The sequence below is a fragment of the Strigops habroptila genome, chromosome 6, assembly GCF_004027225.2.
Source record: "Strigops habroptila isolate Jane chromosome 6, bStrHab1.2.pri, whole genome shotgun sequence".
NCBI classification, from domain to species: Eukaryota; Metazoa; Chordata; class Aves; order Psittaciformes; family Psittacidae; genus Strigops; species Strigops habroptila.
The window spans coordinates 69903048-69916021 of NC_044282.2; the positions used below are offsets into that span (position 1 = coordinate 69903048).

The 12974-nt window shown below is 43.5% G+C and overlaps 1 protein-coding gene across 1 annotated transcript in view; it reads left to right on the forward strand.

The window, feature by feature from the left end:
- JAG1 (jagged canonical Notch ligand 1) overlaps nt 1-12224 on the forward strand; it is a 36626-nt gene extending 24402 nt beyond the window's left edge. The window contains exons 9-26 of the mRNA XM_030489216.1: nt 419-532; nt 1353-1466; nt 1865-1911; nt 2460-2633; nt 3105-3255; nt 3811-3975; nt 4457-4570; nt 5218-5331; nt 5443-5556; nt 5681-5797; nt 6312-6339; nt 6452-6537; nt 7343-7456; nt 7685-7794; nt 7939-8175; nt 8340-8471; nt 8932-9082; nt 9794-12224. Of these exons, the coding sequence (XP_030345076.1) occupies nt 419-532; nt 1353-1466; nt 1865-1911; nt 2460-2633; nt 3105-3255; nt 3811-3975; nt 4457-4570; nt 5218-5331; nt 5443-5556; nt 5681-5797; nt 6312-6339; nt 6452-6537; nt 7343-7456; nt 7685-7794; nt 7939-8175; nt 8340-8471; nt 8932-9082; nt 9794-10251 (2540 nt within the window). The 3' untranslated portion in view covers nt 10252-12224. The remainder of the gene's footprint in view (nt 1-418; nt 533-1352; nt 1467-1864; nt 1912-2459; nt 2634-3104; nt 3256-3810; nt 3976-4456; nt 4571-5217; nt 5332-5442; nt 5557-5680; nt 5798-6311; nt 6340-6451; nt 6538-7342; nt 7457-7684; nt 7795-7938; nt 8176-8339; nt 8472-8931; nt 9083-9793) is intronic.
- The last annotated feature ends 750 nt before the right edge of the window (nt 12225-12974 follow it).

Sequence of the window (12974 nt, forward strand, 5' to 3'; positions counted from 1 at the left end):
TCCTGCTTTGCTGGTTTACATCAGTCTTTCTAATCCCTGATAAACTTCACCTTTCCCAGCTTTGGCGTTGGTTCTTGGCAGCCATTTATACCACTGCGCACTCTCTTCTCCTTTGCTTATACCAAGGTTTTTGTTAAACGCCAGGGGAAAGAATAGTCAATGACTTCTTGGAAGAAGCAGAACACTGAATTTTTGTCACATTCTGGCAAGCTGCTTAAAATACTGTTTAGAGAAACTTGCTGGATCAAAATATGACTCCCACTTGCCAAAAGGCCACAGGTGTAAGCTTCTTCCCCTGTGCTTTGAATCCCCTTTCACACTACTGTTAAATAACAGGAGGCTTTTGCTGAAATCAGAGTAGATGTAGAAATTGGAGTAGACAGAAAGTCTCAGCCTCTCCTTACTCTCTGCATTACAGATATTGATGATTGTTCTCCAAATCCCTGTGGTCATGGAGGAACTTGCCAGGATCTAGTTGATGGATTTAAGTGTATTTGCCCGCCTCAGTGGACTGGCAAAACGTGCCAGCTAGGTGAGAACTGCTTTTCTCTTCATCCAGTGTTGCTCTGGGGGTGGAGTGGAGACAAATATAAAAGGGATCATAGTTGGGCAGACAAAGGGTAGTTGTGCCCTTTGCATTAGGCATGTTTGTGGTTTCAGAGCCCATAGGTGTATTCTGGCACATGGAGAATATTGTCAGTGTTTGCAGGACTGAGGTCTAGGCCACTCTGAGTGGTTTCCTTCTGTTGTCGTTTTGATGTATGCTGGCAGTTGAAGGAAATGGTTAACTAAGCCAAAGAGACATACTATAAGCCATAAATGAACTGAAGTGGGGAGGGTGCCTGTGTATGCCTCCAGTCCCACCCCCACATGGGTTTCTTCCTTTAGCCTGTGAGAAAGTTGCTGTATCTCTTCAGCCATGTCAACTCCTCCAGACCAAGGAGTTCACAGCTGGGCTCCAAAATGTGGATGATCTCACGAAGAATGAGCTGTCTGCATTCTTCACACAACACACTAATTCCAGTGACCAGGCTGCAGCACTCCTCCTACAAAATGCTCAGTTGAGATGTGGGGGGGGGAGAAAGTTGCCCTTAATGAGTGGCTGGGTGTAATTATCAAATAATTAGCATAGCCTGTATGTTCTAATTGCAGAGAAATTGAAAGAGACTTCAGAGGCTGATGTATGACTGACTTTTGTTCGTTCAAGTCACACTAATCCATACTGTGTATTAAAAATTTCTCTTAGATCTGAACGAAGGGCTGATGACTGCTGTGAAAACCAGCTGAAGGCTTTTTTCCCTTCTCCCCCTGCCCTACGAACCCTGCATTTGACCATCCACCTTCTTTTTCAGATGCGAATGAATGTGAGGGCAAACCCTGTGTCAATGCCAACTCCTGCAGGAACCTGATTGGCAGCTACTATTGCGACTGCATTACTGGCTGGTCTGGCCACAACTGTGATATCAGTAAGTGGCTGTATCCTTGGTTTATTAAAGGCCAGTGGTGTGTATGTACTTAACCCACTGAGTCCTAAGCTTGGATTTAAACACCAGGCAGAGCTCCAGTGGTTGATGTTTTCAGAAAGGGAGTAGTTGGTGTGGAATGAAAATACACAACTTTATCAGACTTCTTAGTCCATAACATAGTTATATTCTGATAAAGTGACTAAAACAATGATGTGAAGTTTCACTGCCTCTAGTAGAAGAATCACGAAAGGTTCCCACCCATTATAATAACCTTATCTCGAGGAAGGCATGCAGGAAACTTGACAAAAGCTTTATCTAGCTGCAGTTTTAGAGAGACTTGAACTCTGTATCTAGAGTAAATATATTTTTGCCTTCTAACCACAGTAATTTTATTACAGATATTAACGACTGTCGTGGACAATGTCAGAATGGAGGATCCTGTCGGGTAAAGCCATTTTGCTTTGTTTTGCTTTCCCCAAGACTTGTAACAGTAACTAAAACATTTGAGTCCAAACACCCATAGTGTGGCAAATAGCAATTAGGAGGAATAAACTGTCATTTCTTTGAGCTGGGGGGAGGACCTGTGTCATGCTACAGCGTGTCAGGGTACGTCTGTAGAGCAGCAAGGGCAAAAAAGATATAACTGCAATAAATGACTCATTTTCACTGCCAGTGTCAGCAGTGAATGGGCTGGTTGTTGTGCAAACTACCTGCTGTAAATGTAGATATTCCACTTCAAAATGTGGGTTAATTTATCCTGCCTGGAAATTAAGAATGTAAGCCAGTACTGGGGGAAAATAGAGGAAGTGTGGGGGGGTTTTTTCCCACCTTAATTCTTGCCTTGTTTGGACATAGTAAGAGCATTTTTTGTTTGTTCATTATGGACTGTCGGGGGGGGAGTTGTGGTTTGGGGGTTTTTGTTTTGTTTAATAAGAATATATCAAGAGGGAGGAAAAAGCCTTAACTCTAAACTTTTGTGTTCCTTCTTCCCAGGACTTGGTTAATGGTTATCGGTGTATCTGTTCACCTGGCTATGCAGGAGATCACTGTGAGAAAGACATCAATGAATGTGCAAGTAACCCTTGCATGAATGGGGGTCACTGCCAGGATGAAATCAATGGATTCCAATGTCTGTGTCCCGCTGGTTTCTCAGGAAACCTCTGTCAGGTAAGAAGCATGGGTGAAAGGCAGGCTCTCCGCCAGCGGCGTTCCTACCGGCGCTCTGGATCTGTGCACTGAATGCCTGGCATCCAGTGAACCATAGGATAAAGTTGTACTTGATATCGCTGTCAGTCTGCCAAAAAAGTGCTTGATTAATATATAATTGGGGGGGGGAGAAACCCACAAACCCCCTGATGGGTTGCTTTTGAGAAACAGTGTGAGTGTTTGCGTGTCAGGTTTTGTTGCACATTGTTAACTTTGAGGGGCTGTTTAACATCAAGAGTGCTGCTGTCTGCTGAAGTAGTTGCAAGTCAAACTAAACTCTGTGCATGATGAACAACTCATTGAGGCAGCAGATAAAAAGGTCAGATTCCACAATGTCTGCCTATCCTAGTGAGGGAAAGCGATGATAAAACTTGTTTCACTTTTCCCTGCCCCCCTTTTTATTTCCCTTTCCTCTCTCTGCACTGCTTACAGCTGGACATAGATTATTGTGAGCCAAATCCTTGCCAGAACGGTGCCCAGTGCTTCAATCTTGCTATGGACTATTTCTGTAACTGCCCTGAAGATTACGAAGGGAAGAACTGCTCCCACCTGAAAGATCACTGCCGCACAACCCCTTGTGAAGGTTTGTGTCGCCTCGCAGGTGAACGGGAATGACCAGCAGTCACTTCCACCCCTCCTCTGGCAGGAGCCATAATGCAGCTCCAATGGCGCACTCACTGGACTAGCTCTTGCATAAAGAGACCGAATTTTGCCCTGTGCCTTGTCCCTCTCTTTGTATGAGAGGATGAGTAATTGGCTATCAAATAGCCAATATATTAAGTATTGGCTATTTGAAAGACAATGTTACATCAGTGTGGACAGAAAACATGTGTAGCAAATAACCTGCTTTTGCTGAATTTATTCCAGGCCACAGATGTGGTCCAGCAGTCATCATATAAGATGCTGTGATTATGGTCTGCACAAACAGTTGGAGCAGTCATTTTAAAGCAGCAAGCGTATTTGGCAGTGTTAGGTTTACAGTTGGATGTGATGATTCTTAAAGGTCTTTTCCAAGCTAAATGATTCTCTGATACGTATGTCTTTTAAACATCCACCACTGGAAATGAAAATGTTGCTCTTAGCTTAAGAAATCAGGCAGAGTGGCCAATCCTCACCCAGGTCTCTGTGTTTTCTACAGTGATTGACAGCTGTACTGTGGCAGTAGCTTCTAACAGCACACCAGAAGGGGTTCGTTACATATCTTCAAACGTCTGTGGTCCTCACGGGAAGTGCAAGAGCCAAGCAGGTGGAAAATTCACCTGTGAATGCAACAAAGGATTCACCGGCACCTACTGTCATGAGAGTAAGAGCTGACAAGAGAATAGATCTTTTGGGAAAAAGATTCCATCCTTTCCTCCCAGGCTGCTCAAAGGTTTCTTGTAGCACCGTGAACCTTGGAACCGCTTTAAGTTTTCATATCCCGCTTGGGCGAGGCAGATTGGAATTTGCTGGGCCTTGGGGAAAGTTCACAGTAATGAACCTTCTGGCCTTGAATTGTATGTTTTTAAAAACCTTATGTATACAAGGGCTGAGGTAGTTAATAGTGGGGTTTAACGTGGATCGTGAGGACTCCTGGGTTTGTTTTTGTTTTTAATAGTAATTGTTGAGTGACAGGCTCATCGCTTTGTGCAGTTTTTCACCTATTTCTCATCTTGCTTATAACCCTTCCTCTCAAGGGTCTTAGCCAAGTAGTCTGCAAGAAGATGATGACTTCTGGTCGCTGCTCTTCCAGTCTGATTTTGTTTTCTTTTCCTTGGTTTTTTTCCTCCTCCAAACTGTTGCAGATATCAATGACTGCGAGAGCAACCCCTGTAAAAATGGTGGCACTTGTATCGATGGCATCAACTCCTACAAATGTATTTGTAGTGATGGATGGGAAGGAACGTATTGTGAAACAAGTAAGTTAACCATTGTTCAGCATGCAGAAAGATCTGGAAAAACATCAGGAAGGAATGGCTGGTACTGTCTTTAGGATGACAGTGACCAACACCAGTTTGACATGAGCTCTGCTTTGGAGGCCACAGAGGACAAGGTGTCCTCTTTTTTTCCCACTGAGTCCTAGGCTTCTGTGTATTGGAACTAAACCAGAGTTACTAAACCCGAGTTCTGGGAGCACAACCTGTCTCTCTGTTTAATTTTCTGCTCTAACCTTTGGATAACTTTGTGTAATAAACCCTTAGCATTGGCACCCACTGTTCTGGGAATGGTGTATCTGCATATACCATACTTGTTCCCTGTCAGTCTCGGGAAGGGAAGAGGAGAGAGCGCTCAGCTCCTCTCCTGTAACTGGTAGGATAGTTTATGTAATTGGCCTTTTCACTTCTCGTTTAGTGAAACAAGATGACAAACAAAATGAAAACAAACTGGAGGATCGTGGTTGGACTATTCTTCATCTCTGACAGCACTTAAAGCTTTTAAACTACAGACTTTTAAGTGCTTAATCCATGATTGAAACACAGGCCAACGTTAGGGATGGGGCAAGCATCAAGTGCTTGTCAATTCTGTAAACATGGCTTAGCTCGTTTTCTCTTCTTAACATATCTAGATATTAATGACTGCAGTAAAAACCCTTGCCACAATGGAGGAACTTGCCGAGACTTGGTCAACGACTTCTTCTGTGAATGTAAAAATGGGTGGAAAGGAAAAACCTGCCACTCCCGTAAGTTCAGCCTTTCCAAAACATAACAGGCGTGCTCTGTTGAGGCTGCTTCAACTTGTCGCGTTGCATTAAGAAAGCACCGGCATTAAGGGTAGTTTGGGTTCTCTACAGGGGACAGCCAGTGCGATGAGGCAACATGCAACAACGGAGGAACGTGTTATGACGAGGGGGACACCTTCAAGTGCATGTGTCCTGCAGGATGGGAAGGAGCCACTTGTAATATAGGTAAATACCCTGCATAATCACCAGGAAGCAGATGCAGCGTGGAATCTGTGACCTCAGTTCTTCCTCTTGGCTCGGTTTCGACGCCTTTCCAACAGCTTAGCGGCCAATCTTGTTTCTGTTACAGCGAGGAACAGCAGCTGCCTGCCAAACCCCTGTCATAACGGTGGTACCTGTGTAGTCAGCGGGGATTCTTTCACTTGTGTCTGCAAGGAGGGCTGGGAAGGACCCACGTGTACTCAGAGTAAGTTGTCTCTGCTTGAACTCTTTCAGAGCGTTGCATGATGAGAACATTAGCTCATCCTGTCGCCCTTGGAGTCAAGATTGAAACCAGAAGGGAAAGCTTGTTTGATGTAGGCTTTAGCATCACCTGAATCTTTGTTTTTAATGACTTTATGTGATAGAGCCTTGACCTGGGCATGAGAAAGTTGCAAATGAGCTAAGTGGAGACAGATGTTGTCTTGTTTTCTCCCGCATTCTTTTTCTACGAGCAGCTCTGTCTGCTTCCACTTTTTTCCTCCCCCCTCCCGTTAGATTCTTTACAAGGATCTCTTCCTGTGTACATGTGTTCCACAATGTAGTTAACAAATTTTGTGGTAGAAGCCTGGAATCAATTTAGTAGAGAATTTCAGCATATTTTTGTTAAAGTTGAGTTAAGTGTAACTTGGGTACGAGGGGAAGTTTGATCATTCTTTACTGACAGTACAGTTGTTTTAGCCAAAGTCTGCATATTTAAGTTGTCTGTCTTTGCTTTGCAGACACAAATGACTGCAGCCCTCACCCTTGGTAAGTTTAATAAGTTTATCTTTCATCCTTTGCCTTTATTTTGGTTTTGAATTTTAGATTCTCTTTACCTGTGGCAGGTTTTTTTAACATAGATCATGGCTTTTCTTTACAGTTACAATAGTGGCACTTGTGTGGATGGAGACAACTGGTACCGCTGTGAGTGTGCTCCAGGCTTTGCCGGTCCTGACTGCAGGATCAGTAAGTGTTTCAGTGGTGCGCTGCCTTTGGGTTTGTCTCACTTCCATCTTGTTGCGAGACAATCATCTTAATTGAGTTAAGTGGTAGATCAGATTAAGGATAGAAGTCTCCTGCATCCATACCCAGAGCTGTAGCAGATGCGGGGAGGGCAGGAATGGCTCTGAAAATGAAGGAAATCATCAAGTCCATTCAGCTGGAGCTGAAACCCCTTGGTTCAGCTGAGTGGGCAAAATGCCCTTCAGCACAGTCTTCCCAGTCAGAGTGTGTTTGTGTGGCGTAGGTTTCTGCTTGAGGTGAAAGCGTGCCAGCCAAAAACCTTGTCAATTAATAATCCACCTACGAGCCCCGAGGTGATGTGTGCACTTCCCTGTAATTTAATAATAATTACAGGTATGAGGACACTAACACTTTTCTTTAATAACAGCCATGGAAATGGAAGTTTCATAGTAGCAGTGCAACTGGAAAGGGGTTTAAGGCTGTCATCCATTGAAGAATCTAGCAGGGGAGCAAAACTGGAATATGTCAGTGGAGAGGAAGTGTGTTTGTGTGAGAAGGAATGTGTCCTTGCCCTTGAAAAGCTTAAGTAGCCATAGGGGTCAGGTTTTGATCTTTGTTAGTCCCACACAGCAGGAACTTCAAAGAAGTTGCTCTGAGCTATACCAGTGCTGAGAATAAGCATCTATCTCCAAGCAGACCTAGAAAATGAACATAAAGCTCCAGCAGGAAAACCTCTTGTATGGTTTTCTGACAAAATAAAAGGATATTATAGAGTAACTTCTCTTATTTCCTCTCCTTCCCACCACAGATATCAACGAATGTCAGTCTTCTCCCTGTGCCTTTGGAGCTACGTGTGTAGATGAAATCAACGGGTACCGTTGCATTTGCCCACCAGGTCGTAGCGGTGCAGGATGCCAAGAAGGTACTTGTGGTGTCATGGCTGGTCCTTGTAGTGAGGTCTCTGTAACTGCATGTTAACAGGTCTGTGGTTGTGTGGGGGTTTTGAGGGGTGTTTTGTGGTTGTTTTCAAGCAAGTGTCTTGTCTGGTGAATAAGTAAATTAGTGATAAGTTTAGATGAACTCGGAAAAGGTGTTTTTCCACTTTTTTTCCCCTATTCTGAGCTTATAGTTCTGTTCAATCTCTCTTCAGTCACAGGAAGGCCTTGCCTTACCAGTGTTCGGGTGATGCCAGATGGGGCCAAGTGGGATGATGACTGCAATACCTGTCAGTGTCTGAATGGAAAAGTCACCTGCTCCAAGGTACGGCTGTGCTGGGGTTTGGGTTGTGAATCCTCTGAAACAAGATGACAAACAACATGAAAACAAAATGGAAGAATGCGATGGGATACTCTTCATCTCTGTCCTGTAACCAGTGGTTATTTATCAGTGTTTATTCTCTTCCAGGTTTGGTGTGGTCCTCGACCTTGTGTCCTACATGCCAAAGGCCATAACGAATGCCCAGCTGGACACGCTTGTGTTCCTGTCAGAGAAGACCACTGCTTTACTCACCCTTGTGCTGCCGTGGGTGAATGTTGGCCTTCAAACCAACAACCGGTGAAGACCAAATGCAATTCTGATTCTTACTACCAAGAAAACTGTGCCAACATCACCTTCACCTTCAATAAAGAAATGATGGCACCAGTAAGTAGCAGAACATAAAAGAACAACAAAAGCCAGCTTGGAGGCAATTCCACCTCCTCTTCCCTTGAGAACTCTTACTTCAGGGCAGAAACAGAAAAAAATAAGTCTACTATCTGTGTGTTCATGTGCATAAAAAACCCCAACACCTCTTTTGTGTCCTCCAGGGGCTTACCACAGAGCACATTTGCAGTGAATTGAGGAATCTGAATATTCTGAAGAATGTTTCTGTTGAATATTCCATCTATATTACCTGTGAGCCTTCGCACTTGGCAAATAATGAAATACATGTTGCTATTGTAAGTATTCCTGGAATATTTTTAAATGCCTTAGTAGTTAATTGCTTGGCTATGTGTGCAACATGTGGATTTCATAAAAATCCTAATTCCTGGCTTTGTCAGCACTTCTTGTGGTTTAGTTTCCATCCCAGTTCCCTGTAAGAACAGGGAAGAAATCCTGGTTACATGTGCATACCTGAAAGCTACATCTGGTGGCAACTGTAATAGGGGTAGAAAAACATGTTTCTGTTACATTCCCTCAAGAGCTGCTTTTGGGAGATTTTTGGGCTTTTTTTTTTTAGGGATGGGGACAAAAATTCTGCATTATTAGTTCCTGCCCACAGCTTTTGGTTTGTTTCTGGTGTGCTTTTGAAGTATTCAAAGTACCAAGAGACGTAACTGATTGCAAAAGCTTATAAATAGCACATTACTCGTGTGTCTGATCTAGCATTTGGTATTAATTGCATGGCTTCTTCTGTAGTCTGCAGAAGATATAGGGGAAGATGAAAACCCCATCAAAGACATCACAGATAAGATCATCGACCTTGTCAGTAAGCGCGATGGTAACAACACGCTCATCGCGGCAGTGGCGGAGGTCAGAGTACAACGGCGACCAGTTAAAAACAAAACAGGTGAGCTTCTCCTCCTCCAAACGCTCCTACTTGTGCCATGACCAGAGCAGCCCTCCACAGCGGGGGAAGCTTTCCTCACTTTGGAGATCTGTAGCAAGTCTGAGACTCTCAGCCTTTAGCTGTGTTAATGGGGAACACGGTAAGGAGGCTTTGCGCTAGAGTCTTATTACCTAAAAAACTCTTTTAAGTTCTGAAATTGCTTAAAACCAGTGGCCTGACCTGTTAAAAGGGCTGCTACTCCTCTGTGCTTTGTCAGTAAGGCAGAAAGCAGCAACTGGCTGGCTCTGAAAGCTCCCCTGTCACAGTTAGACACTGTCTGAGGTGTCTGTTTCTAGCTTCCCACAGAGTGCCAGGCACACAACGGGCATCTTACCAACAGCCACCAGTGGGCCAGGAATGACCATAAGAAGGAGCTGTTCCCGTTGAGCTGGGAGCTGTGGCAGGGCGGTGTAGTGATGCCTGTGTTACTCCCACCAGCAATGCCTGGCTCTGTGTGCATGAGGAAAACATTTTCCATGAGGGCTACCAGGCAGCATTCCGAGTCCCAGACTTACTTAAACACCCTGTGTTCTAAAAGAGCCAAGATCATCCTTAGGTCTGGACCCCAGTGGAAAAATCAGGCTTAAACCCCAAGATGTGTTTTCTTTGCAGGAAGCCTGGCGGGCAGCGCTTGGTTTGTGGTGGGGTTAACCACTATCCTGTCTCTTCCAGATTTCTTGGTGCCGTTGCTGAGCTCGGTGCTGACAGTAGCCTGGATCTGCTGCCTGGTGACTGTTTTCTATTGGTGCATTCGGAAGCGCCGAAAGCAGAGCAGCCACACTCACACGGCGTCCGACGACAACACCACCAACAACGTGAGGGAGCAGCTCAACCAGATAAAGAACCCCATTGAGAAACACGGAGCAAACACTGTCCCAATCAAAGACTACGAAAACAAAAACTCTAAAATCGCCAAAATAAGGACACACAACTCCGAGGTGGAGGAAGACGACATGGACAAACACCAGCAGAAGGCCCGCTTTGCCAAGCAGCCAGCGTACACTTTGGTAGACAGAGATGAAAAGCCCCCCAACAGCACCCCCACCAAACACCCGAACTGGACAAACAAACAGGACAACAGAGACTTGGAAAGTGCACAAAGCCTCAATCGGATGGAGTACATTGTATAGCAGACGGTGGGGTGCTGCCATGCAGGGCCTTTAAGTATCACTAGAAAGGCACTCAAGAGCTTGTAGTTCTTAAACTGTTGTGTAATATTTGAGTCTGAGGCTATTATTTGCTTAGAATCCCTGTGTTAATTTAAGTTTTGACAAGCTGGCTTACACTGGCAATGATAGTTGCTGTGGTTGGCTGGAATACCAAGTGCTGCATTTCACATCTATGCAAAACTAGTCAAAAGTGCCCTCGCGGAAATTCAGCTGCAGCTGATGCGTCACGGAAACGTTTCCCAAGGTATTACAGAGCCTTAACTACTCCTCCTTCCTCTTCATTTGTTATTTTCTTTTTCCTGCCAGATTTATACAGTTCCTTTAGAATTAATACATTTTATTTATATTTATTGAATTTGAGTTTTTTGTATATTGGTTTTATGGTTGACGTACAACTAGTTCTGTATTTGAAAGTGCCTTTGCAGCTCGGAACCACAGCAACTATCACAAATAAGTTTATTATTTATTTTTTTATTGTATTTTTGTTGGGGGCGGGGTGGGGGGAACTTGTCAGCAGTTGCTGGTAAATGAAGAATTTAAAGAGGAAAATGTGTCAAAAATAGAAGTTTGTATAGATCTGTAAATAATTCTTTTTTTTATTAATCACTGTGTATATTTGATTTATTAACTTAATAATCAAGAGCCTTAAAATATCATTCCTTTTTATTTATATGTACGTGTTTAGAGTTGAAGGTTTTTGATAGCATTGTAAGCTTGTGGCTTCTCTATTTCGAATTTATTTCCTTGTTACATGTTGCCTATATGCCAAAACTGAGGTGTTCGAAAATAGTTTATTTTTAATAGGACGGGCTCCCAGGCCTTGACGCTGGTTTTTGTACAATGTCCAACGTTTGAAACACCTTCCATAGTATCACTTTAAGACTATTTGTAAGTACTGACTGAGGCAGTTTAGAGAAATTAGACTAGAACATTCTTTCTTTTTGTTTTGCTGCTTTAGACTTGAAACCCGAGTGACAGGCAGATCATCTGCTAAAGAAGCAGTTTAAGGGAACAAAACTGAGCTATTACTTTATGTAGAGGAAACGTGAGTGGTTGCATGTACTGAAAGTATCCGATTAGCATGTGAAGTTGGAAACACAGCAATCTTCTTTTGTAAATTCTAATTATTTTTTTTTCTCACCATGAATATGTAATACTGAACCACTTGTAGATTTGACTTTTTTTGTAATCTACTGCATTTAGGGAGTATTCTAATAAGCTAGTTGTTGAATACTTGAACAGTAGAATGTCCAGTAAGATCACTGTGTAGGTTTGCCATAGATTACACTGCCCGCCTTAACAAGTGAGGAAATCAAAGTGCTATTACGATGTTTAAGATCAAAAGGCTTATAAACATAGTCATCTCGGTGGTTAACCATTGAGATCATGAAGATACCTTGTATTGTGATATTAGTGTTATATGAAAATGCATCTTTGATGTGTTGTTCCTGGCAATAAATCTTGAAAAGTAATATTTATTAAATTTTTTGTATGAAAACATGAAAGAGCGTGGAGATTATTGAGCACGGAGGTGCTCCTGGCACACTGCTGGGGCAGGGGCAGCCTTGTGCTTCCAAGACCTGCCACCTGTTTCCATGCAGTTGGGTTTTGTTAGGTGATAATAAGTTCCCCTCTGGCTCCCAGTCAGGTTGAAGGGGTTGGAAAGCAGCATGTCTCTTGTTCTCTATGTCTTTTGGCTGGTGGCCCTCTGTGTACTTCTAAGAAGAGAAGGAGGAGGATGATGATGTGACTGGAATTGTGCAATCAGTTTACTTTGCATGGGCCAATGAGCTCCCACCAGATAGTAACCAAATGTACGTAGCTAGGCAGGATCCAAACTGCTGACCTGGATGGGAAAGGATCCACAGATGATACCGATTTCTAATGGGCAAGAAGTGCTTGTAAAGCATAAAATAAACTCTTAAACTATTCAACACAATGGCTTTTAGTGCTGAACCAGCGCCGCCCCTCCCACCTCAGAGGGGCTGTGCGTGCCGCTTTGGGTTTGCTCTCTGATGGTCTACTCCTGTTTTAGCATATTTCCTTGATAAGGCTGCAGCTCTGTTTTACAGGAGGGTGCTAGTACAGAGCTGGAGGAACGTTTCACTGTGTGTAAGAAACTCAGCTGAAAAATACTATCAAATAAACTCAGGCTGCTCTGTGTACTTGAGCCTAAACCAGCCCACTGCAAGGTTACACTGCTTCATATGTATCTGTAGTAAATACACATACTTTATGTACTGTGATAAGAATACAATGGCCACTAAACTAGATGACAGCAAGGCACCTCTGCCTTGTACTTTCTTTACAGCTGTCTTAAAAAAAATCTGTTAAAATCTCTTTAGTGCTACTTCTTATTTCACACTCACTATAAAGGAGATGTCTTACGCTGCTGTGACAGGGGACAGCTCTCCCTCCTCACAGTCACATGCCACATAACTGAAGTACTGGAGAACCATCAGCTGGCTGCCTGCTCAATGAGAAGTCAACAACATTTGTTTCATCTGGCCCCTTCCATAATTCCTCATCAAACAAATCCTGGGAGTGTTTGTTTCACTTTTTTTCCCTGACACATTGTGTCCAAAAATGCCCCTTAAAAGCTGATAGAATCTTCCACCTGCCTCAGAAGTACAGAGGGAGGTGATTATCTGAATGCTTTCCTGTACTCAGTGTTGAATTAACCA